Source organism: Zerene cesonia, chromosome 11, assembly GCF_012273895.1.
Source record: "Zerene cesonia ecotype Mississippi chromosome 11, Zerene_cesonia_1.1, whole genome shotgun sequence".
NCBI classification, from domain to species: domain Eukaryota; kingdom Metazoa; phylum Arthropoda; class Insecta; order Lepidoptera; family Pieridae; genus Zerene; species Zerene cesonia.
This window is the reverse complement of record NC_052112.1, coordinates 847,256-873,137: the sequence shown is the minus strand read 5'-3', so window position 1 is coordinate 873,137 and position 25,882 is coordinate 847,256. Positions and strand designations below refer to the sequence as shown.

The 25,882-nt window shown below is 35.1% G+C and overlaps 1 protein-coding gene across 7 annotated transcripts in view; it reads right to left on the bottom strand.

Annotated features, from left to right (window-relative positions):
* The window catches only part of LOC119830403 (innexin shaking-B), a 125,412-nt gene that overhangs the window by 945 nt on the left and 98,585 nt on the right, over window positions 1-25,882 (bottom strand). For 6 of the 7 annotated variants that reach the window (XM_038353409.1, XM_038353413.1, XM_038353410.1 and 3 more), the window contains 2 exons: window positions 3,960-4,179; window positions 282-405 (listed from right to left, as the gene is read on the bottom strand). In XM_038353409.1, the coding sequence (XP_038209337.1) occupies window positions 282-405; window positions 3,960-4,179 (344 nt within the window). Of the gene's footprint in view, window positions 1-281; window positions 406-3,959; window positions 4,180-23,189; window positions 23,854-25,882 lie in introns of all 7 variants that reach the window. The other variant, XM_038353415.1, reaches the window with a different exon arrangement.

Here is a 25,882-nt window from a genome sequence, read left to right as displayed (position 1 = left end):
GAAAAAACATTAAGATTTTCATGGTTATCCAATTTAATAGTAATAATATCAAATATAGTCTTCAATAAATTCTCGATATTTTCTGGCTGGTTTATTGAAATTAAACCCTTTTGGTTTATAGAATGAAAGTTAAATTTACCTTCGAGAGTCATAATCGTGAAAGAGTACATGTTTTTGTCACAATGTCTCAAATTCGATTTTTTTTAAATGTAATAATAAATTATAAATATAAGTTCTCAGAACCTAAAACCAAGACCTGTAAGGTCCATACAAATACCAACCTAGGAAATATGTAAATCATAGGGTCGATCCGGTCTTCCTGGTCAGACTCCATGTAGGCGATTACGTCCAGGCCGAAGGTCATGAACTCGCCGTCGAAGAACCGGTTCATCAGGAACATTTGCCCTGGAATGAAGGCACAAATCAATACAACAATTTCAAATTCAAGAAAAACATTTTCCATTGAGAGCTTTAGCTGGACAATGGGGACACTTTGACATACGATACTAAAACAAACTCCAAGACCAAGACCAAGACTTACATCTGGATAAGTTCTGTTTAGCTTATATGTCAGTTAAAACGACAATCTAGGGTTATATTAGACAGGCTATAAGTTATTGTACCAGTAAGTCGTGGGCCTGGCGCTTACAACTTATTGATTTTCGCTCTATTTTGACCTCAACTCGTTTTTAGTTGGTACAGAAATATACAGGGCGGATATAAACCTGTGTTTAGAAAAGAGAAGCCCCTTTCCACGGCAAAATTATTGAAAAAGGCTTATTATACAAGGCGATTCTGCTTCGAGCGGCATTTCCGTGTCCCAATAACAAAAATAAGGGCTTCACATGGAAAAAACGCCGGCCACGCTGTTTTCTATCGGGCCAATAAATAAGCGGAACGACCCAGAAAAACCTGGTTTTAACGATAACCGATGTTTTAGTTTGGTTTTAATATTACTTTATTACTTTTAATTTGTTTATTAATTTACTGTTAGCTGAATTCAAGGTTTAAATAAACATGGAGGTGATATGATGATATTTGAAAATATACGATGACAATTTTGCTATACTTAAAAACATATCATATTGAACAGAATTAAAGTTCATAAATATTCGTGTGCTGCATATACAATTGTGTGAAAAGCGATTATGTTAAATCAGTCTCAACTTTATCTGATTTATATAGCCATTCACGCATCAAATATATACAAGAATTAAACATGAATTTTCTATGTTTAAAAAAAACACGTACTATAATTAAAAGTGATATCGTTAATAATTAAAAGATAATAAATAACTTTAAAAACAGAATACGACATCAACTATCGATTCCACATATTTGGGATTAAAATTCAAAACTTGAACCGATTCTTAATCAAAAAATTAAAAGAGGTAAATTTCGTGATTTTTTTTTAGTTTGTGACGTTGAGAAGACGAATACTTGAATCTTATGATCCGATGTTAGAAATCATTTAACCATTAGAAAGCCAGGTAATCTGTGTCACGGGGTATATTTTATTTTGTTTTAATACAGGGTCGACCCGGGCGGAGCCGCGGCCAGAGACTAGTACAGTATAAAGTAACAACTCATATTGCTGAAAGCATTAAGGCCTCAATGTATTTATAAACTCCAATAAGCTGTTTTAATGGCCCCTGTCCGAAATCGAGGCAGCGCCATCTGTTGTCATTGCGACCTGAATTACAAATTAGTACACGTGCGTAAATCATAGCAAGGGAATTATAAAAACTAAACAAATTTAATCTAAGTTTGGAGTTTACACTTTTTGTTATTTAGTGTATACTTATTTAGGACTTCGATATACCTTGCTAGGACGAAGTTATGGTTTAATCATTATTGTTATGTTATCTGAGCTGAAATTTTAACCGACGTTCCCAAAAACGAAGAGGTTCTCAACTTGACCATTTCGTTTGTTTTCTCACTCGATAACTCTGTGGTTTTGAACCGATTGATGATTCCTTTTGTAGTAAATTTTCATATTTTATAAACTGCAGTCGGTGATCTTTTCTTCCAGAAAATATTTTTTTTTTACTTCTAATTCAGCAGTTTATTACATTATATACTTTACATAAAAATCTGTCATTTCGGCATTAGTTTAAAAACACTTCAACGTCTGTCCATTTTATTAACTGGCAAACATAAAGAACGTCCTTTTATTTGATTATAGATCTGCACTAACTTATTTAGCTTGCCGTTTTACAATGTATTTTAATAGTTATTAATACTTTATTCATTTAGGTATGTTACAAATTATATTCTTGGTACGAATTTGAATGCTGAATGCATATTAATGTATGAAATATGCGTTAGTATATGTATTCTTATATTATGTTCCCGAATTTAATCTTAATTTTCTCTCTCAAACAACTATTTAAAGCAATACCACTAGTATAGTATGTTTGTCAATTCTGTTAAAAGCGATCTCAAACGAAAACGCCTTACACAAAAGTGGAAGCAATTTTAATCTATTCCTAAAATATAACGCCGATCAATACTAACCAGGCAACTTAGCACTCTATAAATGGAATGTATTTTATAAAATCCATTTAAACGAAAATGCTTGTAGCGTCACAGAAAAAAAGAATAAAAATGTGCATTGCGCGTTTGCCAGCTTTTATTTTCAGTGTTTTAAAAGAAATTGAATGATACAAAAGTATTCTAAAATTTGTAGGTATTTGTTTCGGTTTTCACGATCTCTGTGGGATGTGATATTTGATTAGTAATGCATCTTTCCTGAATAAGATATTTGGGTCACTCACTCGCTTAGTGTAAGGATCTTTCTATAAACACGAATGTAGTGAACTTTGTATCGACTTTTATTGGTTTATTTTTCGTTATTCTAGTGTAATTATGCTATGTTTATTTATATAATGGGTGATCCAGATCAGATGTCGGATGGTTGCCGCTGCAAATGTGATGCCCACTTTTAAGGGATGAAGGATTAGAAAGTTATTAAGAGGAGAATAAAGGAATCGACTGGGATGGATGAGGAGAAGGAGACGGGCCTCCAGCTCCACCACCCACCGTACGAAACACAGTGGCATGCTCCACTCCCACATTCAGAACTATACTTTGCTGAGATTCTTATTATATGGTTGGTTTTGTTTTAGTTACGTTGATGTTTTTTATAAGTATCACTAGCTGCGCCGCGCGGTTTCACCCGCGTAAGTCCCTATCCCGTAGGAATATCGGGATAAAAAGTTGCCCATGTGTTATTCCAGATGTCCAGAATTTCGTACGTAGATAACGTACGAAATTTCATTGCAATCGGTTCAGTAGTTTTTGCGTGAAAGAGCAACAAACACACACACACATCCCTATAAACTTTCGCATTTATAATATTAGCAGGATTATACGTAGGATATCTATTTATTCTTATAGAAGCATTTGTGCACAGAGTCTTTAAATTCAAAATATACATAACTCTTTATTCGATGTGTGTGTGTCAAGGACTGGTCGAAAGGAAAAATTTATAAAAAAAAGTTTTGAAAAAGTTATAAAAAGTTTTCAGGTCAAGGAACGCCTTCTTCCCTGTTAATTGAATTGGTGAAACAGAGGCTAAAACTGTAAAAAAAAGGTATAACTGTTATGCACACTAGGTTACTCGTAACTTTACTATAAGCGTAGTTTTTTATATTACATATCTCTATGTAAAAGTGCGTACTTATTAAATATTGTGTAGTATCTACACATGTTTGATATATTATCATGAAAATCGATTTAGCCGTTTTATTCATCAACGCCACATTCTTATCTATGCTCGACACGAATAAAGCTAAAAATTTTTTTTGTTTGTCCGAATGCGCAAATCTCAGGATCTGCTGGATCGATTCGCAAAATTCTTCCATCGTTGGATTTGTATATCATCCCTAATATGTAATATATGTACCACGGGCGAAGCCAGGACGGACCACTAGTTTAAAACACATGAAAAACCTCACCAATAACATTGACAAGAGCCAGCCCCTCACACAAGTAGTAGCGGTAGGCCCACCAATTGTGATACCGAAGGTTCTCCCACAGGTAGTCCAGGATCAGTTTCTTCTTCGTCTTCTTCTCTATTTCGGTGCACACCCCCACGTCCAGATCCATCATCAGGGCGCGGATCTTGCCCCCCTCCCAGGACTTCCATAACCACCTCGGAGCGTAGAATAACATTGCCTGAAACAAGATGGTTGAATTAAGTGATATATTTCAACCGACTTTAGAAAAAGCAGGAATGTTGCTTTTTTGTGTTTAAACCTCTAAACTTTCTACTCGATGAACCAATTTTTATAATGTTTTTTTTTTTGAAAGGTGCCAATTATGTGGTCCCATTTATGTTGGATTATACAATTTATTTAAACAATGTTGTGTTAAAATAATTATATATTGCTATGCTACGCATAAAAATGCCTTTTTCTCTTAAGTATATAACAATCTGTTTATATAATGGACTTGTGAGTATTTTCGAGAATTTCTTTCCGTGTTACCGTGTTTGCAGGTGACAGACATAGTAACATACATTTCGTGTAAAATAAACTTTTGCTTGTGGTGGCTCAGTGGTGAGAACCTCGGACTTCAAAATTGATAAGTCGGGGTTCGAGACCGGGCGAGCGTGCAGGAAATAAATTGATTTTTCAATTTATCTGCACATGTAGATAACATTACCACTGCTTAAAACGGTGAAGGAAAACATCGTGAGGAAACCGGCATGTCCGAGAATCGAAAGTTCGACGACATGTGACATCTGCCAACCCGCACTTGGCCAGCGTGGTGGATTATGGCCTGAACCCTCATAGGAGGCCTGTGTCCCAGCAGTGGGAACATATAAGGGCTGATGATGATGATGAAACTTATGCTTATGCTTAATACGCGTATGAAGGTTTTAACTATTTAGAGGTTATTTGTAGACTCCGTAATATTAATTTGTTACATATATCTTTAATTTTGTTAAAGTCTTTGTTTTTAGGTGACTAGCGTCAAGTCCAAGGCAGGGTTATAGTAAAAACAGATATTTATTATTTCTATATAAATACTATAGATCTACAAAATCTTTCTTATGTTACAGAGCGGATCGAGTACGTGGGAATTGGGCAGTCGAGCACGCTTCGGTAATTGGGCCAGCTCGCACCGGGGAAGTATCACCCCCCACAGAAGACCGGCGTGAAGTAGTAGCATGCTATTGTGTTCCGTACGGCGAGTGGGGGAGCCGGAGGCCCGTGCCCCCTTCTTCACCCTTCCCAGTCAATTCCTTCTTAACAGTCTAGGTTCCTCCGTGAATGTTCATGGGCGGTGGTGTTCGCTTACCATCAGGCGAAGCCAGGCCAGCTCAGTTGCCCGCTTTGACATAAAAAAATATTACATTAAATAAACACACTAAAGTGATTATGCTACGAAGAGGATGCATATGGATATTATTATTATTATGCTTATATAGTCGCTAAACATCATCCAAGAGACGAAGCCACCTAGAAACTATGATATCGCAAACCATATCAACGCTTTAAAACCTCACAAATACCGAGAATTCCGCATTCCTGATTATTGAAAGATAAACACAAATACTCCTTATTCTATTATCCTATATTTCCTTCTCCTCCCATCCTTATCCTATATTCTTGTAAGTTCAACACTCCTAAATACTCCATGTTCTATTTTCTCAAATATCTGCTGTATCACACTAAACCACATCCCCATTTCATTAGACAGACATGCACCATTCATTTGTCCCAACAATGCACTATAAATGCGCTCGCCGACATTAAGGACCTCGTAGACTGTAGTGTGACAGCTTTCCACAGCTTTCTAGTGCTTGCTGCAGCCTCCGATACCTGTGTGTAGGGTCCTTGGTCACGTAGTCATATATCAGGCGGAAATAAAACTAGAAATTTGCTGGCTTAGAGCTGGGAAGGAGCAGCGCATGTCAAGGGCTTTTAAGCTTGTCCTGTAAGAGATTTACAGTTGGGTTTGTGCACTATTGAGTGCTTATGAATCGAGTTTATGGAAAATTAATAAGGCATCTCGTAGCGCCATTATGTGCTTGTATATTTTTGCATGTTCAACGACCTGTCGCAGTATTATAAGTTTATTATTTTTTTAACGAACTAGACTTATATCTTTCGTATTTAGAAGCGTTAAGTACAAGTTTAAAATTTTTAAAACCTTCGGAATTTGTGTTTATTTAGTTAAGAATCTATAGTTTTAAATATTATTGTGTATTCTAGTTATCAATTTATTAACTATACGTAATAATATAGAGTTGAAGAGATTGTTGGTTTGGACGCTCTAATCTCAGGAAATACTGGATCGATTTAAAATTATTTTGTCTTTTATATTCATATTTTTTTAAATTTTAGTGCAATGGCCTTGGTTCATAGGAGCCATATGTTCTGATGTGAGAACAAAGCATGATGATGGTAACTCCATAGACTGAGCTATTTCACAATACTTTTTTGAGCTATTACATCAATAAATAATAATACTTTGCCGAGTTAAGAATATCTAGACAGATTAATGTGTTCGGAATTAATTAACATTATATATATTTTCTATAATCCAGTATGAAATAAACAGTGGAAGTGCATACACGTATTTTTCTTCTATATCCCCCTGCCAAGTTAATTCGAACTTTAACTCAATGAACAATATGTAAAGTTTGTTTTGTAATGTTTAAGCTTTACGTATTTATGGTATTGTGATTGGATGTTAAACTTTCGAGATGTTATTGTTTAGAGTTGGTTAGTAAATTTTTTGTTCACACGTACATTTTCTTATCATCATTTAAATAACTGACCCGATTCTGATGAAACTTTTTATATATTATACCTACATTATCGTTCCAATATCGTCACATAGTAACGTCATAGCTATATCATTAATAATAAAGGTACATAAATATAAATATATAATAAGAGAAAGTTTTTAAAAAATAAAATTGAAACCGTTGGACCAAGTAATTATCACATTAAAGTTTTCAATTGCACAGTTTTCAATTCAGACACGTCGAAGAATAATATTTTTATATAGACTTACCCGATCGTGCCGCCCAAAGAAAAGCACATAGCATATAAGGCATAGGGAATAAGGAAACTAGTGAACACTATGCAACAAGTGATCGGTTCAAGCTCCGATGCGTCACTTATTCGCTTGGAAAGATAAGACGTGGAAAATAAATCCCTCAATGTTCGGTTGGTTTGTTTTATCCGCAGCGGATGAGTGACGTGATTTGATGATTGTTTTTATAAGCGTATCTTTTGGAATGTTTTAAATATTTGTTGCCTTCCAACTCAAACAAACTCAAGCGTTTATTTATTCAATTAGACAAATAGAAGCACTTTGAATCGTCATGACATAGTTTTAACATTTACCACCGGTTCTGGAAGCAGTCTACAGGTAGGAGCCGGCAAGAAGCTCTGTAGTTTGTATCATTACATGCACATGAGTTGGCTGTATGGCGTTGTAGCTAGTGAAGGAATGGAGAAGTTTGATAGCGGTTTTTCCTTGCGGTTCATATCATTATTCTTCTGTCTTTTAGATATTCAGTTTAATATATATTGTAGGATTGTATATCTTTAAACACTGCCCGCCCGGGCTCCGCCCGAGAAAGGTTTAAACCGACCGAAAATCATTTAAATTTGTTCAGCCATTCTTGTGCAGTTAGTGTAACTAACCTAAATTTTATTATAATCAGTAAAAAAAGTATATAACACTTATAAGAACAGCTAAACGATTGTAAAAAGGCAATCTAAAGTTGCAAACTTTAAGAGCATTCGCGAATTTGCTACAAGTTAGGATGCCTACAAAAGGCTAAACAAAGCACCGGAAGGCATGCAGCATTAGTTCTTAAAGGCTAGGGCCAAGAGCAAGTTGGCAGGCATCCGGGCGTGTAGGGCTGCCACCCGTTGAGTAATGTTAAACGATTCTTAGATTCATACACTTTAAATAACGCTCTCAAAATTTATGATTTTGAAGTAGTATTTATGTTGTAGCGTACAACCTATCTGGTGGTAGGCTAACCTCTTGTGAAGAGAGCTTTTATGTATCCCTTCTCCGTTGAATGTGAACAACGCATTTGCAGCGGTCCTATTTGGCAAATGTTGATGGGTGGTGATCGCTTACGATCAGGCAAACCACTAATACAGTTGTCCTTTTAGATAAAAAAAAACATTTGTTCCACCTTTTCACTCTAATGATTCTCATCAATGCATGTATCGTGATTGGTGGACAGACACACGGACAGCAAGTCTGGTGTTACCCTTTGGGTACGGAACCTTTTTTAACTTCTATCGAAACTATGCGTATCAGAAAGTTTGGATTTTTTAAAGTATTCGTGTATACATGTATGAAAAGATGAATGACTACGAACGTTACAAAATTTGAGATAATTGTAACATTAGCTGACCCAGCGCACCGCCACATAAATTTTCATTAAAATTTTACTGCATTTTTCTGATATTTTAATAGTTGCTCTCCCGTTCGGGGCACAAATCCAACAAAGCAGAAAGTCGTTTATTAGCCGTTATAGTTTCAAATGCAAATAAACTATTTAAATGTTTAATTACATTATTATACACACAAACAAAGTAAATAAATTAACTTTACAGATTTACGTGTTGCCAAAATAAAAGGCTAAATAATGGTAATTACAATTGCAATTCGGATTATATTTTATTTTAGCTGCGCCCCGCGGTTTCACCCGCGTAAGTCCGAATCCCGTAGGAATATCGGGATAAAAAGTTCCAGTAGATAAAAACTCCAGTTGTCCGGATGTCTACGTACCAAATTTCATTGCAATCGTTTCAGTAGTTTTTGCGTAAAAGAGCAAACACACACACATCCTTACACACTTTTGCATTTATAATATTAGTAGGATTGTATCAATAACGTCACGAAATAATTAGTGCCTCAAATGTGTGTGAAATTGCAACACTTAAATAATCGATTTTTCGGCGCGTTCCTGGCACGCATTGGCGGGAAATGTGAATGAGTTATTTTGACACTTTATTAGTTAACGTGAGATTTATTCGCCTGGTAACATTGAGAATAATGCTGTATATTATAGCGTTATTGACACACTGCACAGTTTAAAATCAATTTCATGGGTGTAACATTGAAATTAACGATTTCAATGTTAAATTGCCTGATAGAGAGGACGAGGTGTTGCATATAGTTACGATTAATTTGAGTAGTACAATCAATGCACTTATTTTGCGTAGTTAATAATTAAAAATACAGATATAATACCTGTTAATGATAGAATCAACTAAATTGTCTCTCTTGCTTCTAGAATACGTAAGGTAATTATTTGATTCTGACGATCCTACGAAGGATATAAAAAAAAACTCATGAAATTATTGTGTTGTCACCGATCATTAATAAATGAACAACATGAGAAATTCCGAAAGAAATTGAGAAAATTTTGATCACGAGGCGGGATTCGAACAAATTTTTTCCAGTATTTCCTTGTGTTTGATTTCACGCGAGTATTATACATTAAGAAATTAAAAACTTTTTAACGGAGTCTCCCCGTGACCACGCTCGCTGTAAACTGTTCGAAACGTCGGGTTAACAATATAATGAATAAAGCGTTTAAAATCCGTTAAAATGTTTTTAATTTCTAAATTTTTTCTATTTCTTTCGAAATTTCTCATTTATAAAGCATTTCAATGTTATAAAACTAAAAATTAAACGTACAAAATTTGAATTAAATCTGTGAGTACTGTGAGTAGTATAGACTCAATTTTGACTCACTTAATGTGAGTGAGTCAAAATTGAGTCTAAAGGGCGCTTATACACAACAAACAGGTGAACCTAACAATAACGTGAATAAGAAACAATACAACGTGATTGCTAAATGTTTTACATAAAAGCGAAAGTGCTGATATTTAATCCTTTATCAGCACATTTGCCGATAAATTTTCACCCAATTTCATATAAGACAGTGCTTCATTAGGCCTGAATCTTAAAGACCTGCTGTCAGCAACTCCGCCCCTTGACTTGCCATCAGGCCAGCCGACTAGGTCAAGATGTTAATAGGTGTAGGTGACTAGTGGAATCAATTTATTTTTATATATATCGGTTTTATATTTCTATTCAGTTAAGTTGCTGAACTTATGGCTTGGTGTTATACATGTTATATCGTGTGATAAAACGGAATTCCCAAATATATGTTTTACAGTTCAAAATCTTAATAATGTGGCAATAATTATAAATTATTCACTGATATTACACAATTTCAATTGGTACTGGAAGTATGACAAATTTGATAATTATAAGGATTAATAGAAACTAGGCTTTTGCTATGAGTGAAATGATTTATTTGTAGTATCAATAGATACCAAGATTCTTCCTTTATCCCAAGGGATCATTTAATCGGGATAAAAAGTATCCTATCACCCAAGTCAGCTCAAACCCTGTCTACTTACCAAATTTCAACTTAATCCGTACAGTAGTTTCAGCGTGATTGACGAACAAACAAAAAAACTTTCGCATTTATAATATTATATAGTGTTATTTGATTTTTGACTCAACGATTTTGCATAATATGCACGTGTAGACGTTAATTGTCTCTGGGAATGTTATTAATTATTACGGAATACGTTTAGTTGACCTAATGGAATCATCAAAAAAAAAAATAGTACACTAATTAATAAGAGACGAGGCTTTTATTTTAGCAAATTTTTGCATTGACTTCCATACACATATACGTTTTTAGTAAAATTTAATTGACTTCAATACTGTACGTGTAAAAATTTATTTACTTTTCCTTGAAAAGTAAATAATCAAATAGTAAATAATCAAAAAGTAAATAGATTATTTACTTTTCCTTGAAAATAATCTATTTGTAAAAATACTTATTCTCCGTTATATAAATTCATCAATCAAAATCACTTTAACACACCCAAACCATCACATAGGACGTCCCATTAATGCGGAAGTCTAGTCCAAAGTCCTAGCTCGAAAGCCAATTAAAATTCGATTTGATCGAGCAATTAATTATAAAAGTTGCATGTGTTGGAAAAGTGTAGGGCCCTCTCGGAGGCCCTTACGGTTGAGAGAGAGTCACCAATGAACTGTTTCTAATTTGGAACACTAATTAATATTGTTTTTTACCGGCTTTTTCGTACTGAATCGTACAACACTAGACAGGAGGGCCACAGAAATCCACAATCAATTTTAGTCGAGTGTAGGAAACAAATGACCTGTCAGTTTTTCTTATCATTTCTACTTATAGGTTGATAATAGCGAAATGATATTGCCATTTTATATTGTATATTGCCATTTCATATTATAATACAATTGTTTATGTCTAAATTTAGCATTAATGGCAAGGTCTAGAGTGGAAGGCGTCGGTCGTCTCTAGCACAGGTCTATTCCTAGTTGAGACGATCGTCGTGTCTGATTATTTTGAATCCTATGTATTTTTTGCTAAATAAACGATTTTATATTAATATGGACTTTTGTGTCTATCCGCAGACTGTAAAATATTTGAAAAACTCTTTGTTTAATTTTTAATTCGCTATTCACATCACGATTTCTAATACCATATTACATAGCATATATGAATGTTGTATTATATTACGTGTTTATTGTAAATTCCACTGTAACACATAGGCCTCTCTGTGGCTGTTAGTTCCCATTATATTAAAAATAATGTTCCAACAAAAAGTATCTAATGATCTTCAAGGGTGTGACAATTCACAAGTTGGGTTTTGGCGGTGTGAAGTTTCCTATAAATTGGTTCAAATAGTTTAACAGGAGTATGACGAAATACGTAAAGCTATTTTGGGTAAATGTCGTGTTAACAAATCTATACTAATAATAAAGAACTGTAGTGAGCTTGTTTGTTTGTTTGATCGTTGAATATTCTTTTCTAAGGTACGTGATCTCTACACGCTGTAGGCTATACAGGTGTCCCAGGAAAGACGTGTGTGAGTAGTTGTGAGCTTTAGTGTGTGTGTCTGTTATAGACTATTTTTGTACTACGGGTGGTGCCGGGGCGGACCGCTAGTAAATTTATACGAAAAGTATGTCTTACAAAAAGTTATTGTGGGAGTCGAGCACGCTTCGGCACGAATTGGGCCAGCTCGCACCGGGGAAGTACCACACCCCCACAGAAAACCGGCGTGAAATAGTGGCATGCCACTGTGTTTCGTACGGTGAGTGGGGGAGCCGGAGGCCCATTTCCTTTTCCTCACCCGTCCTAGTCCATTCCTTCTTTCCAGTCGTTAATCCTTTCCTTTTCCCTTACCCCATAAAAGCAGGCAGCGCATTCACAGAGGGACTTACACCTTTGCGAATGTTTATGGGCGGTGGTGATCGCTTTACATCTGGCGAACCACCAGCTCAGCTGCCCGCTATGACATAAAAAAAAAAAAAATCACTCTTCTCAAACGTTATGGCTTATGTAACAGCTTGACAAAAAAGCAGTAGAAAAAAGGGGCTGTACCAGTGGTCTGGTTTAATTAATATAAGTCAAATCTTAATAAACAAATCGCGAGGCGACTGATTCACTGGTCTATCAACGCACAGTTCGTAATGTTGCAGTGATCCGATTGAAATATTGCATACAGACAGTCTCAATAATGTAGACATTCGCGAATTTTGATAAATTCTACCCCCCAGAAACTGAAAATAGGGAGTGAATTTTTTTTCCCTCGCGGACGAACCTGGTGGTAACAGCTAGTCATTGTTAATTCAATCGCACTACAGTCTACGCTAATAATAACTCAAATCTTTTCTAATATAGCTTATATAATAGATAACCAATTAAATAAACTAAAAAAATGTCGATATATCATTACGGAATTTCGTATCGCGCAGTCATTAGACTCGTACAAAAATTGCGCCAATTTTTGTTTGTTATATAAATAGTTTTAATGGCATGTAATTAACACCTCTGTGGTTTGTTAGAACTGTTGACGTTTGAAGACCAGTGTCTTTAAATTAGATTTAAAACCCGCTTCTACCAACTTCAAAAAGGAGTCTCTCATATTTTATATGATACTGTTAACTTTTACACCAGTGCTACGCGGATGAAAATGGATTCCTTGACTCGTTTACTAGTGACTGGTAAGTTTTGCATCTGTCCAATGGAATATAGTTTTGAAATAGTTCTGTAATATTAAATAAATCATTGTTTATAGACATCTAAATCTATTTCCAAACGTTTAAGACACTTTAACACCAGCTAACATCGTAAACATACAGCTCGCACTTGACCGATTTAACTAAGGAACTTTTAAAATTTTCCCTGTTCCTAATTTCAGCGCGAATTCAAGATGGCGCACGTGTCCACACACTAATCGCTTCTCCTCTTAATTAGTTCATCAGAGTGTATTTTATTACTAATTGTACTATTCGTAGCCATACTCGTTAGGAATAGAACGTGTTCTGAATTTTGATATTTATTACGTGAAATAATTTTTAAATATGTCATGTCCGAATTTTGCTATCGTCACAAGAAGACCTCGAAGGACCATTTTCTTTGAACTTATCTTGCTTATGTTTTAGAGGTAAAAAGTTATCTTCGAGATTTTCTATGTATAAATTGTGCTAGGATCGGGCCTTTTAAAAGCTTAATGAAAGATCAGATCTAAGGGGTCTAGAAAGAATCTTAGGGTATTAACTTATGCAAAATGATGCATTTTTCCTATTTCCAGTATTTATTGCTGAGTTATTACGAAGCATATGTGTGTTTTTCCTGCTTAATATTATAAATGAAAGTCCTACATATTTCCAGTATTTATAGTTATTACGAAGTATACGTGTGTTTTCCCTACTTAATATTATCTCTCTACTTAACTCTATCTGTCTTTCTTCACGCCCAAACCACTAAACCGATGTGAATGATAATTGGTACAGAGATGATTTAATTTGGTTTTTTATTAGGAAAGGAGGTTTTTATTTCAAAAGAACGAAAAATAAGGTAAGCCTCGGTAGTGTCTATTTTTTCCTTTCAATACACAGGCGAAGGTGTGAGCGTAGAACTAGTATTCTCATATTCCTTTCAAGAACAATAGTGTAATTTATGATAAAAATAATGGGAGCATAACCATTTGTTATCAGAATATCGTTCGGCTATCTGACGTATGGATGCTGCCCTCAGGGACGTAAGCTAATCTCAGTGAATCGTTATGGATTGGTTAAAACGGTTCAAAAATATGTCTCCGTTTGATATATTGCCAGGTTCTGTTTGTAATGGACGAGAAATTTTGAGTTTTCAATAACTGAAAGACATATAAAATGAAGACACGTCGAAAGTTGTCCCAAATTGAAATACTTTTCGCTGTTCAATTCTTCCAATGCTGGATGCAATAGTGATTATTCAGTTTTTAATAAAATTCAAGATTACGTAGACGTAAAGCCGTAAGAGGTATCTTTTATTGATAACACACTCTAATCTGTTCATCCTTTGATATCTAACAGATACACATTACAAAAGTACATCTTTTTCATCGAGGCGCAAAATGGCCAAAGACAAACTTATTGCCTAACCCTCATACCTCAACCTTGAAGTGACCACAGCATTGGCTTTTCAGAAATAATTTAGCACAATTTGAACACTTTCCCACGCCCAAGTGCGCTATTATTTATGTCTTCATTAACATTCCCAAGTGACTTAGTACGTAATATTTCACACACTAAACTGCATGTGGCTAATTCGGTTTCTATTATAGTTGCTGCAAGGCTTTTCGCTTTTTATGAAACTGTGTGAGCTCACTGCAATGGAGCAATCAATGTTAATTGATTTGTTGATATTATATTTAAAAACGAAACTCTTTATTATAAATTAATACATGAATTGTGAATAACTAGTTTTGCCTCTTCTTCATCCGTTGAGTGAAAGAGATACCGTCTCCGGGTTTTCCCCACACAGCTTCCGTTTCCGTTAAAATTTCCGGCATAAAAAATATCCTATATCCTTTCTAGGGTATAATGCTATATCTGTACTAAATGTCATTCAAATCTTTCAGTAGTTAGCATTTATCATATTACAAAGCAGGATATTATTTAGTGTACGAGTAACTGATGGCAGACTTCATTAGCCTTAAACTGATTAAATATTGTGAATAAATTGCGTTTTAAATTTGTAGAATCTTAAATTTCAAAAGACGTTCTTCTTAAAAAGATCTTTATTCCGACCCGAATGTTAAGGTTTGTTAGGAAGAAGCTCGATTTTAAAATGACTGGTTGTCGATTGACCTCCTAAAATTTGGGTCGCAGTACATTTAAAGCGGACATTATATTTTAATTAGTTTACAAACAATGAAACGAGTGTGTCGATTTCTTAGAATTTATCCAAGAAGAAAAGGATTAATACGCTATTAATATTTAAATCATCAAAAAGATTTTTACTACAAATTATAGCCATATATTATTGCATACAATAAATTGGATGTATTATTTTTGTTTAACAGCGTGTACAAACATAAACCTCTTTCAGTTGATCACAGTTTCACAGTCTCATAGCTCTCTAGAAACGATCGTGAAATTTTGACTTGACTATTAATGACTGAATTTTTAATACAGTCCAATGCAAGGACACGACTTTTTTACTAGCTCCAATATATAATTTTTTTAGATTATTTGTCAAGCTTTCGAACATTAAACTTGACCTGACTCTAGTGTCATAAAGTTTGAGTTGTCTTAACAAAAACTGAGGTTGCTGACTACCGTTCGTATATTGTATCGTTAGTTTTACAAACCGCTTCCAGAACGTATACCTATAGTAAAGTTTATTAACTTCGTTGCATGCTGAGACAGTCTTGAAAGGTCGAAAAAATATTTTTTTGATATAAACGTAATCGCATCATCGCGCTTCTGGCTACGGTCTGTTTGCCAAGGCCACAACGGAGATGGCATTTTAATTAGAGGGAGGGCCATCATTATTTTAATGAATGGACTATATAGAAAATATATTTTAAACATTTTTACCGGTTATCTTGGAAAGCTGGCCGTGAAAAGTTACGGTTAAATATATTTATTTCTCTAAAGATTACAATTAAATCACTTACAGAGAAATACAATTTTTTACATCATTTTTACTCGCTTAGCGTTGTAAGTACGGTTAACAAAAGAAAACAAACTAAAATAACAATAAATTGAGGGTAGTTTCTACTTCTCATAGATAATAAGTAAACCAGTGACATTCCAAAGACCGATTCATTGTAAGACTCTTGTCCTAGCTAAAGATGAGCTATTCATTAGATATAAAGTTGGGTGATAGGATACTTTATATCTCAATTAATTGCGCCCTTGGGATTGAACAGGGGGGTTCTACTTAATTTTATTATTATCATTATTTTATGTTTTTTATTTAATTTTATTATAACTTTTTTTAAAAGTTAAACTGTTTGGTTAGACAGCTGCGAAATTTATACATTTTAAACCAATTTTTTTTTGTTTTTATGTTACAGTTGGCAATGGAGCGTGGAACGCCTGATGGTAAGCGCTACCACCGCCCATGAACATTTACAAATAGATTGCCGACTTTTTGGGAACGGATTAAGAAAGGATTGGCGATAGGAATAAAGGAAAGGACTGGGAAGGGTAAGGAAAAGGATATGGGCCTTTATATCATTACATTAAACTTAAAAATAATGGAACATATTAAAAGTTGGTTTAAATGGGGTCTAATGGAGTCAGTTACATACAAACATACAGGTGAAGCTAATAAAAGCGTGTTAATTAACAAAGTAGCTAATGAATTCTAGATAATCAGAGTTAATGAGTTAATGTTCTCCAAATTGCAGCATACAGGTAATACAGACTCACAAAGATATAAATAACATAAATCTTTTTTTTTAATGTCTTTTTTCTGTAATTGTTTTTGTTATTGTGTATGTTGTTGGGTTGCAATAAATCATTTGTATTATTATTATTATTTATATTGATATGGAATTAAGTATGTTAGTATTGAGCTTAGTTTCTATGAAGTATTATGAATCTAAGAGAAAGAGTTATTTTTCAACTTCACACTCAATCTAGTTATAGGGGATGATTGTTATTATTATTCAAAGTGTATTTGTTATTAGGAAAGGACATGGAGGGAACAAGCAATCTCCATTGCGCTAATTTTCTTCGTCGAATTGCTATTGTCGGGGGAAGGTTCTTAATAAAGAAAAACTGAATACATTTATACTAAAACTTGAAAAAATAATGCGAAAACTATTTCACTTCACGCGTGTGACAGTTCGCGGAGACAGCACAAAGTTTACTAAGGCAAGCCATACACGCTACGGTCTACCGTAGAGGTCATCTGTGCAGCTATGCCTGTGCAGGTTAACCAAACATTGGTAGCGTGTATGGGGACATTCCGGTGTACCGGAGCGGTCTTCAGTTCTTTTTGCGATGGCATCGAATGAGGACGATGACGCATAATGAGGTACACCGTACGGCGTCACTCGAAAGAATTGATTTTCGATCTTGCGCCGGTCGCCTGCGCAGGCTCAAAAAACTGTACAGGTCTATTCCCACACACATTCCGGTCTACCTGCGCAGGCATATTTGCTCAGGTGGACCTTTCCGGCAGACCGTAGCGTGTATGGCTTGCCTAATTGTTAGATATTCTTAATCTCTTGGACTTTAAAATCACATGCTAATGTACCAGAATGTACAAAATAATGTTGTTAAAGCCCTCAATGAATAGAAACAGTGATCGATTTAGTTTTGACCTTCTTTGGCAGACATTTCCAAAGGCTCGAGAGCCTCTCATGTGTGACCTTTTTGAGTGCTGTCCACGCATTTACTTCTTATTTTGTGGGAGCTGCTGATCGCCTATTGATTGATTATGATTTTTAAAATTAGAACACTTTTCTTTTAAGAATTACTTTGTACCTAAAATATCAACTCATTTATTACCAACTTTTCGAAAGAACTTTCGCATTTATTATATTAGTAGCAATTTAACTAGAGCCTTATATTTATCATTCAGTGTCCATTATTTTGAAATCTTGGAATTTCGGAATCTATCTTCCTACATATCCGAAAAAATAATGTAATTTTCAATAAATATATTCAAAGACAAAACATATGACCCTTATAAAAATCAATATACTGCGTTCCAGTCAGTTGACAACAATAAGAACTGATATCGCATCGGATACAAGAAGTTCAAAGAACTAGCGTACTCCCATCTGGCACCTCCGCCCAAACAACACGTAAAACAAACGCCTGCTTGAACAAAGATCACGTACAGTTAAAAATAAAGCCCAGCTTCCCGTTATGGGTGTAAATAATGTGTAAATTAGGTCGTGGGGTAATGGCGTTTGGCGTCCGTACGGCGGATCTCGACCTGGTATTAAGATTCGGGATCTTGCCTCGTTTGTTCTTGATTATGGTCTTTATGAATGCGAGGTTAGGCTGTGTGCACATGGGGACGTGTTGGGATCAGGGGATTGGAAGGTAGACAAGGATGGACTTGGTGGTAATGCAACGACGTGTGACTCGTAGCGGTCGTCAAATTTCATGAAATCTTGTAATCATTATGATCTTATGTTGGTGCAGTTTACAGGTGATAGTAATTTTCGAAGAAACATATTAAAATTTTTTAGCTATTTTCACCCGCGTAAGTACACCCGTATCCCGTAGGAATATCGGGATAAAAAGTTGCCTTTATGTTATTCCAGTTGTCGAGCTGTCTACGTATCAAATTTCATTGCAATCGATTCTGTAGTTTTTGCGTGAAAGAGTAACAAACACATACACATCTTTACAAACTTTCGCATTTATAATATTATAGTAACTAACTAACTTCTTCTATATAAGGACTTTGTTTTTTACATATTGTAGGCTACTTAGGGCTGATATTAAAAAAATACCTTTAATCTTACATAAGTATAAATATCGTCACCAGTTTTAATATTATGTTGCCATTGCAAACGCGCCTCCTATGAGGGTCCAGGCCATAATCCACCACGCTGCCCAAGTTCGGGTTGGCATACAGATATATTTAACGTAAATTTAGCGCACAATTCTTGGAGTTAGGTACACTGGAGCGAAATCTACTATCCCACGCGACAGTAATATTGACTAAAACGTACATGAAAACATATAGGAGAATCTAAAGTACCAGTGAAACAGAACCTTAAGATGGTGTGGAAAAATTAACATCCCGTTGAGATTTGCGGCCACATTTCATTCGGGATCCAGTACAGCTTTGCGCGATGTTGTTATGTCGGCTGCGATTCGCTAATGAGCCGCACTTTACTCTCAGTTAGTCTTACAATGTATTAAATGCACTATTTTGCGGTGTTTATCCACTGGGCTGGGAAGTGACGTTAGTGTGAGGTCACAGTTTTATCATTGAAGGACGTTCGTAAAAGGGTAAGAAGTTATGGTTTGGATACTCTGTGGTTGGTTATGTGTTTTTAAATTCTTTTCAATAGCACAATATGTGAATATCTCGATTTTAATGATAGTGAGTTATTGGCAAAGAATCTCTGGTGGTGCAAAATGTTTTCTTTTCTTTTCTTTAGTGTATCTTTACTGTTAAATAGTTGTCTGTATTTCTAAAATTCTTTTTATTGACGTTAAGAGTGGTAGGGGGATATTACAACAATTTTTAATAAAAAACTAAAATAATCATCAATTGGTTGAAAACCCACGGAGTTATCAATTACCCAAAACCATACTCTTTTAGCAGAGCAAGCAATCTTTGCTGGGCCCCCTGATGTTTAGTGATAACCACCGACCATACAATCTTGCAACACTGGTGCTTTTAAAGTGTTCATAAAATTTAAAATAAAAAATGTGGTTAGAGAATTTACATTACATATTGAGTCATTCACCATGAGCTTTAGGCTATTTTGAAGGAACGTCACAAGATGTGCTGAATCTTATGAAAATGATGCGAACGCAAAATTCGGACAGCGTGAGCTGAGTCAGAAGAAATCGGGTCACACTGACGTAGCCGGTGTTAATCCGAACACATTATCACATAATCTTGGTGAGATTAAAACTCGCTCGGTTAATATTTTCCTAGCAAATGGTACACTGTTAAATTGTTGTAATATGACATACTATATGAGAAACATGCCAGGCGAAAGTGCTTTGAATTTTTCATCTTGTTTTATTTGCATTTTATTTCTTTGGTAATATAATAATATTGCATGAGAGTTTTTTTATAGATAAATTTCTATCAGGGCGTAAAAATAATTCCTCCGTGTTTTGAAGAAAATGTAAAAGATAGGTATACATTAAAAACAAAACCTAATGGCTGTTTAGTTTTCATTAGATTGATAAAACCGCTAAGACAGGACAAGGTCTGTCGGGTGAGCTAGACTTCCATAAGTTCCACACTTGCAATTTTAACTGACTTTTCCAGAAACAAAGGATATTTAGAAATTAAAAACTTTTCAACGGATTTTAAACGCCTCCCCGTGACCACGCTCGCTGTAAAGTGTTCGAAACGTTGGGTTAATAATATAATGAATAAATCGCGTTTAAAATCCGTTGAAAAGTTTTTAATTTCTAAATGTATAATACTCGCGTGAAACCAAACACAAGAAAACAAAGGATATTCTCAATTAGAATTTTTGATCGTTTCGAAACTTTTTTAACTTTTGTATTGATAAGAAATGTTGTCATGGTGGTTTCATTGTCATTTGATATCATTTTCGAATCTGTTATTAAGTCATATTTTGATGTGGTTTTTTAGATAGACATAGTGATTCAAGAGGAAGGATTATATACCTATACTAGCTGCACCCGGCAAACGCTGTTCTGCCTTACTCTTATCGTTTAGTGGTATGAAAAATAGATGTTAGCCGATTCTCAGACCTACCCAATATGCTTACCAAATTTCAGAGGAATCGGTCAAGCCGTTTCGGAGGAGTATAGAGACAAACATTGTGACACGAGAATTTTATATATATACCTATATAATAACGAGGAGTTTTACTCCAAATTTAACGCGTGCTGCGGGCAAAATCTAGTTATCTATAAGATAAGGTCACTGGATCAGATGCGCAATATATAACGACGCGCTGTGCTTAATATATAAATAGTTTATAACCCGTATCTCTTATCTGAGTATGATCATAAATTTGAAAGCATCAATCTCCGTTTGTGCACTCGTGTCGTGTTATAAGCGGCTATATTTGGATTGGTTAAGATATCTTTTATACCAATGGTTATGGGTTCGCTTACCCAAATCCTTACTAATATTATTAATGCGGAAAAGTCTGACTTGCGGTATGTTGCCTCTTCTTTACGCCTGAACCACTGAACTGATTTGAATGTAGTAAAATAGTTTAAGATTTTTATTAATTGATAGTTGTCCATACTTATTGGAGTTCTCTCCTTGTTACAGTGGTTAACGCTAGCGTAGAACCGAGAGGTCCTGGCTTCGATTCTCGTTGGGGGCTAATGCGCCATACCTCACTAGGGAACTCGGGACTACTTTTTGCTATTTAGCTCAGTTGCACGGAACCCGTAGTATATACTTCGTATATACTACCCGTAGTATATACGAAGTATATACTACGGGCACACTTCGACTCGCACTTGCCGATTATTTATATCTTTATCTTCCTCCGTCCATCTGCTTAATACGGCTTGGTTGAACGAGGACTCTTATAAAAAAACATATCGATCAATCAGAGCAACAGATTTATGTCTAACTCCACTTAACTAAGGTGGACGAGGTACTTGGAAAAACAGGGTATACAATAGTATATAGAAAAGTATAAGAGTTTTTTTATAGATAAATTTCTATCAGGGCGTAAAAGGGTTGGAAATATAGGGTGGCATATACACCCCCCCCCCCTGGTACATCACACGTATACAAAAGCCGTGTCGCAAGCGCAAGTCGAACAAAAGACACAAATAACTGGCTCACAACGACCCATTTTACAATTTTCATAGCCGTTTAACGAGCGATAAAATTCTTCATCAAAAATAAGGAATTTATAATCATAATAGAGCGTTGCTTTGATAGTTTGTTGTTGATTCTGAATTCAGGTGTGGAAATGAACATACGTTTGTTATTATTTAAACGCATTAGTACTCATAACTTATCCTACTAATATTATCAACGCGACAGTTTGTATGGATGTATGTATGAATGTTTGTCAGTCTTTCACGCAATAACTACTGAACTGAATGCAATGAAATTTGGTACGTAGATAGCTGGACAACTGGAATAACATATAGGCAACTTTGTATCCCGATGTTCTTACGGGATACGGACTTACGCGGGTGAAACCGCGGGGTGTAGCTAGTAATAAAATAAATGTTTTATTGTAATAAATATTTAAATTGTATTATAATTACGAAAACTGTACCATTAACAATGTAAAGGTGTACATAATTTTCTGGTTTACATTTTGAACAATCGCGTACTGACCTCATTTTACATTGAATTGTATTAAGTCTACAATATATTTTGTACGCAATGGACTCGATATTAAAATCAATTATGTAAACAGCTACAAGTATGGACTGTTGTTTAGTTGAATTATATATTATTAGAGCGTTATTTCCAAATTATTTGTCATTTCTTTTCCTTATTAAATATAAACAAAATATGTTTTGAAATAAATAATTAGATATATTCCCATATGTCAATTGACGAGAGAATTTAAAGTCTACGATTTCATTCCAAATGTATACGAAAAAATGTCTGATTTAATCCTGTTCAGAATGTTGCAACACTTTATAGTCCTCATAGACACTTAGAAAAAATTAATTATTATCAAATAATCCACCACCGAAAAGCAGCAGGACCCAACAAAAAATTGTTTCTATAATATACTATCCTGCTAGTCCTATCCTACTAATATTATAAATGCGAAAGCTTGTAAGGATGTTTATGTGTTTGTTGCTCTTTCACGCAAAAACTACTGAACCGATTGCAATGAAATTTGGTACGTAGACAGCTGGACAACTGGAATAACATACAGGCAACTTTTTATCCCGATATACCTACGGGATACGGAATTACGCGGATGAAACCGCGGGGCGCAGCTAGTAATCTTATATATAAAATTCTCGTGTCACAATGTTAGTCTCTATACTCCTCCGAAACGGCTTGACCGATTCCTCTGAAATTTGGTAAGCATATTGGGTAGGTCTGAGAATCGGCTAACATCTATTTTTCATACCACTAAACGATAAGAGTAAGGCAGAACAGCGTTTGCCGGGTGCAGGTAGTATATATATATATATTTGTTATAAAATAGACTCACCTGAAAGAATAGGCAGAAACACACCCATTGGTAGTATTTATAGATCTTCCTGTCACTCATATCTTCCTTCCCCTTTTCGCGACTGTTCCCAATGCCGGGGTACGGCACCTCCACACCGACCTTCTTGTTGAAGAAACTCTTCAGCGTGTAAGTGGAGTGGATCCAGCAGTACGTGTTGAGCACGTCCTCCGGTATGTCCTTCGTGTGGATGCAATCTATTGGGTTCCCCACGTACTGCCGCGTCGTCACAATCAGACTGAACGATATCAACAATATGACGGTTATTGAGTAGTGCAGCCGAAACACTGGCGAATCGATGTGTACATAGTTCACCTTTATGAGATTCTTTAATCCGCGAAACACGTCTAACATCTTAAAATCAGTCCGATACCACACACTTTTTGTCCATTCACTAACATTATTTTATGCTATTTATTGTTTAAGCACCAATTCAATAATCAATAACGGTTCGATGTTGTTAAGGCACTTTAATTTGGCAGTGTTATGATCAAGCGGACCGTTCGTGTTGCAGCTTTTTGGGTATTTTTATAAACTTAATGAACGATACCATGGTTTCATATTTTCTACGTTTCATAATTGATGTTTGATATCATTTGTCGATCGTTTCCATGGCGCTATCGTGAGAGTATTGTCATCGAGTCAGCTGTGGGACGGCGTGGTTGTTAATTACGCGGCCGGAGGGTTTTGACGTTGCTGAGCCGTTCCGGAGCACTTTGGCGCGAAACTAGAGTGCGGATATCGTGAGCAGGCTGTCAGGCGGAATTTTATGTTCAAACTCAGAGTTAACTGCAGTTAACTAAATGGCCTTTAAGAATAGAAAATGGTTTCAACTTCTTGTGATGGGTTTTAATAAGGCTACAATTAGGTTTTACGCAATAATTAAATGACCATTTAATTTATATAATGATCAATATATTTTATCTAATTACATAACCTAAAACCCTACTTTCTATTAATATTATAAACACGAAAGTTAGATGAATGTATGGATGTCTATTGCTCTTACACACAAACGGCTGATCGGATCTGTACGAAATTTGGCACAGAGATAGATTATAGTCTTAACACGTAGGCTAACTATATTGCGAGTACCACGTTTGTGAAACCGCAGGTTCCAGCTATTTTCCCATACAACTATACCACAATAAAGACAAAGCAATTTAGCTTGTCTGATTTAAAAATATCCGATACTTTCAGTGTATAAATAGATTTTCGGGTATCTGTCAGATGTACCTAATAGTCAATTTATAATACTCGGCGTTTTGTAAACTTCCAGATGTGTAACACCACGTTAATATAGCATAAATACGTGGATTAACTAATCAATATTGTATTTAAAATAATGTAACGCAGATTTACTGTACTCGCAAATAATAATGCAATATAATCAGAAGTTTCTGTAAAGTTAAAACGCGCTTAAAACCCGGTTCCAAGTGGGTAGGCTTGTACTAAATTTTATTTGAGAGTATTTCTACACATGCACACATCTATGCTATCAACGAATCAACGGTCTCCACCAGCTCCTGTGGGTGCACGGGGCCGCACGCACACATGCGTACAGTTATCGCTCAGAAATAAGAAAAGGCAATTAACTAAAAATCTATTCGTTGTTCTAATAAAATAAATGACTATTATTCAACTACTCAACTAGTATGTTCCTTGGAGATTTTTTTTCAGGATGGATAATGTCCTTTTGGACATAACAAACCATGCTTTTTACTAATGCATAGATAAGTTTAAAATAAGGAGCCAGGTCGAGAAAATATAAAACCCAAAAAAAGTATAAAAACAATAATAACATACAGGCGTCGCTGGAATAATATCATTTCCGTATTAACAGTTAAATAGCTAATGTCGACTCAGTGTTGGTTTATTTTAAATTTATAATAATTTTTCCACTAAAATTTAAACGTGTGGTCAACCTTTTTAGAAACCATTCATTGAAGTGTCGCTTACAACTCATCGAGACCACAGTAACATACTATTTGATATTGAACTGTGACAGTAAATTGTCCGCGCGTGCCTGTGTGTGATTCACCTATGTTATGACGACCACAAATACATTTTATTTCAGGATATTTTAAATATTAGCTTTTACCCTTTAATTAATGTTTTTATTAAATGGTTTTGTTTATTTTGATAATTAAAATATATAAAATTGTGTTAGTTTAAAATTGCAATATCTTATTTTATCATTTACTAGCTGCGCCCCGCGGTTTCACCCGCGTACGTCCGTAGGAATATCGGGATAAAAAGTTGTCTATATGTTTTTCCAGTTGTCCAGCTATTTACGTACCAAATTTAATTACAATCGGTTCAGTAGTTTTTGCGTTAAGGAGTAACAAACACACACACACGTCCTTACAAACTTTCGCATTTATAATATTAGTAGGATTGTTTATTTTCCGAAAAAAAATCTTAATCACTATGAGGTTTCACAAATATCATTGTAATTAAGTACATATACGTCAGTATTGTATAAAGACATACCACATTTTAATCAAATCGGTCCAGTAGTTTCATGATTATGAAAACAGAACTCTCACAAACATAACGCATATCTCGCACACTGAATTATATCACGATACATTCAAATAACAATTGAAATCACATCAAACGAAGATACATTTTGATAAATTATCACAAAAAACCGACGTTTCGCGACCGGATTC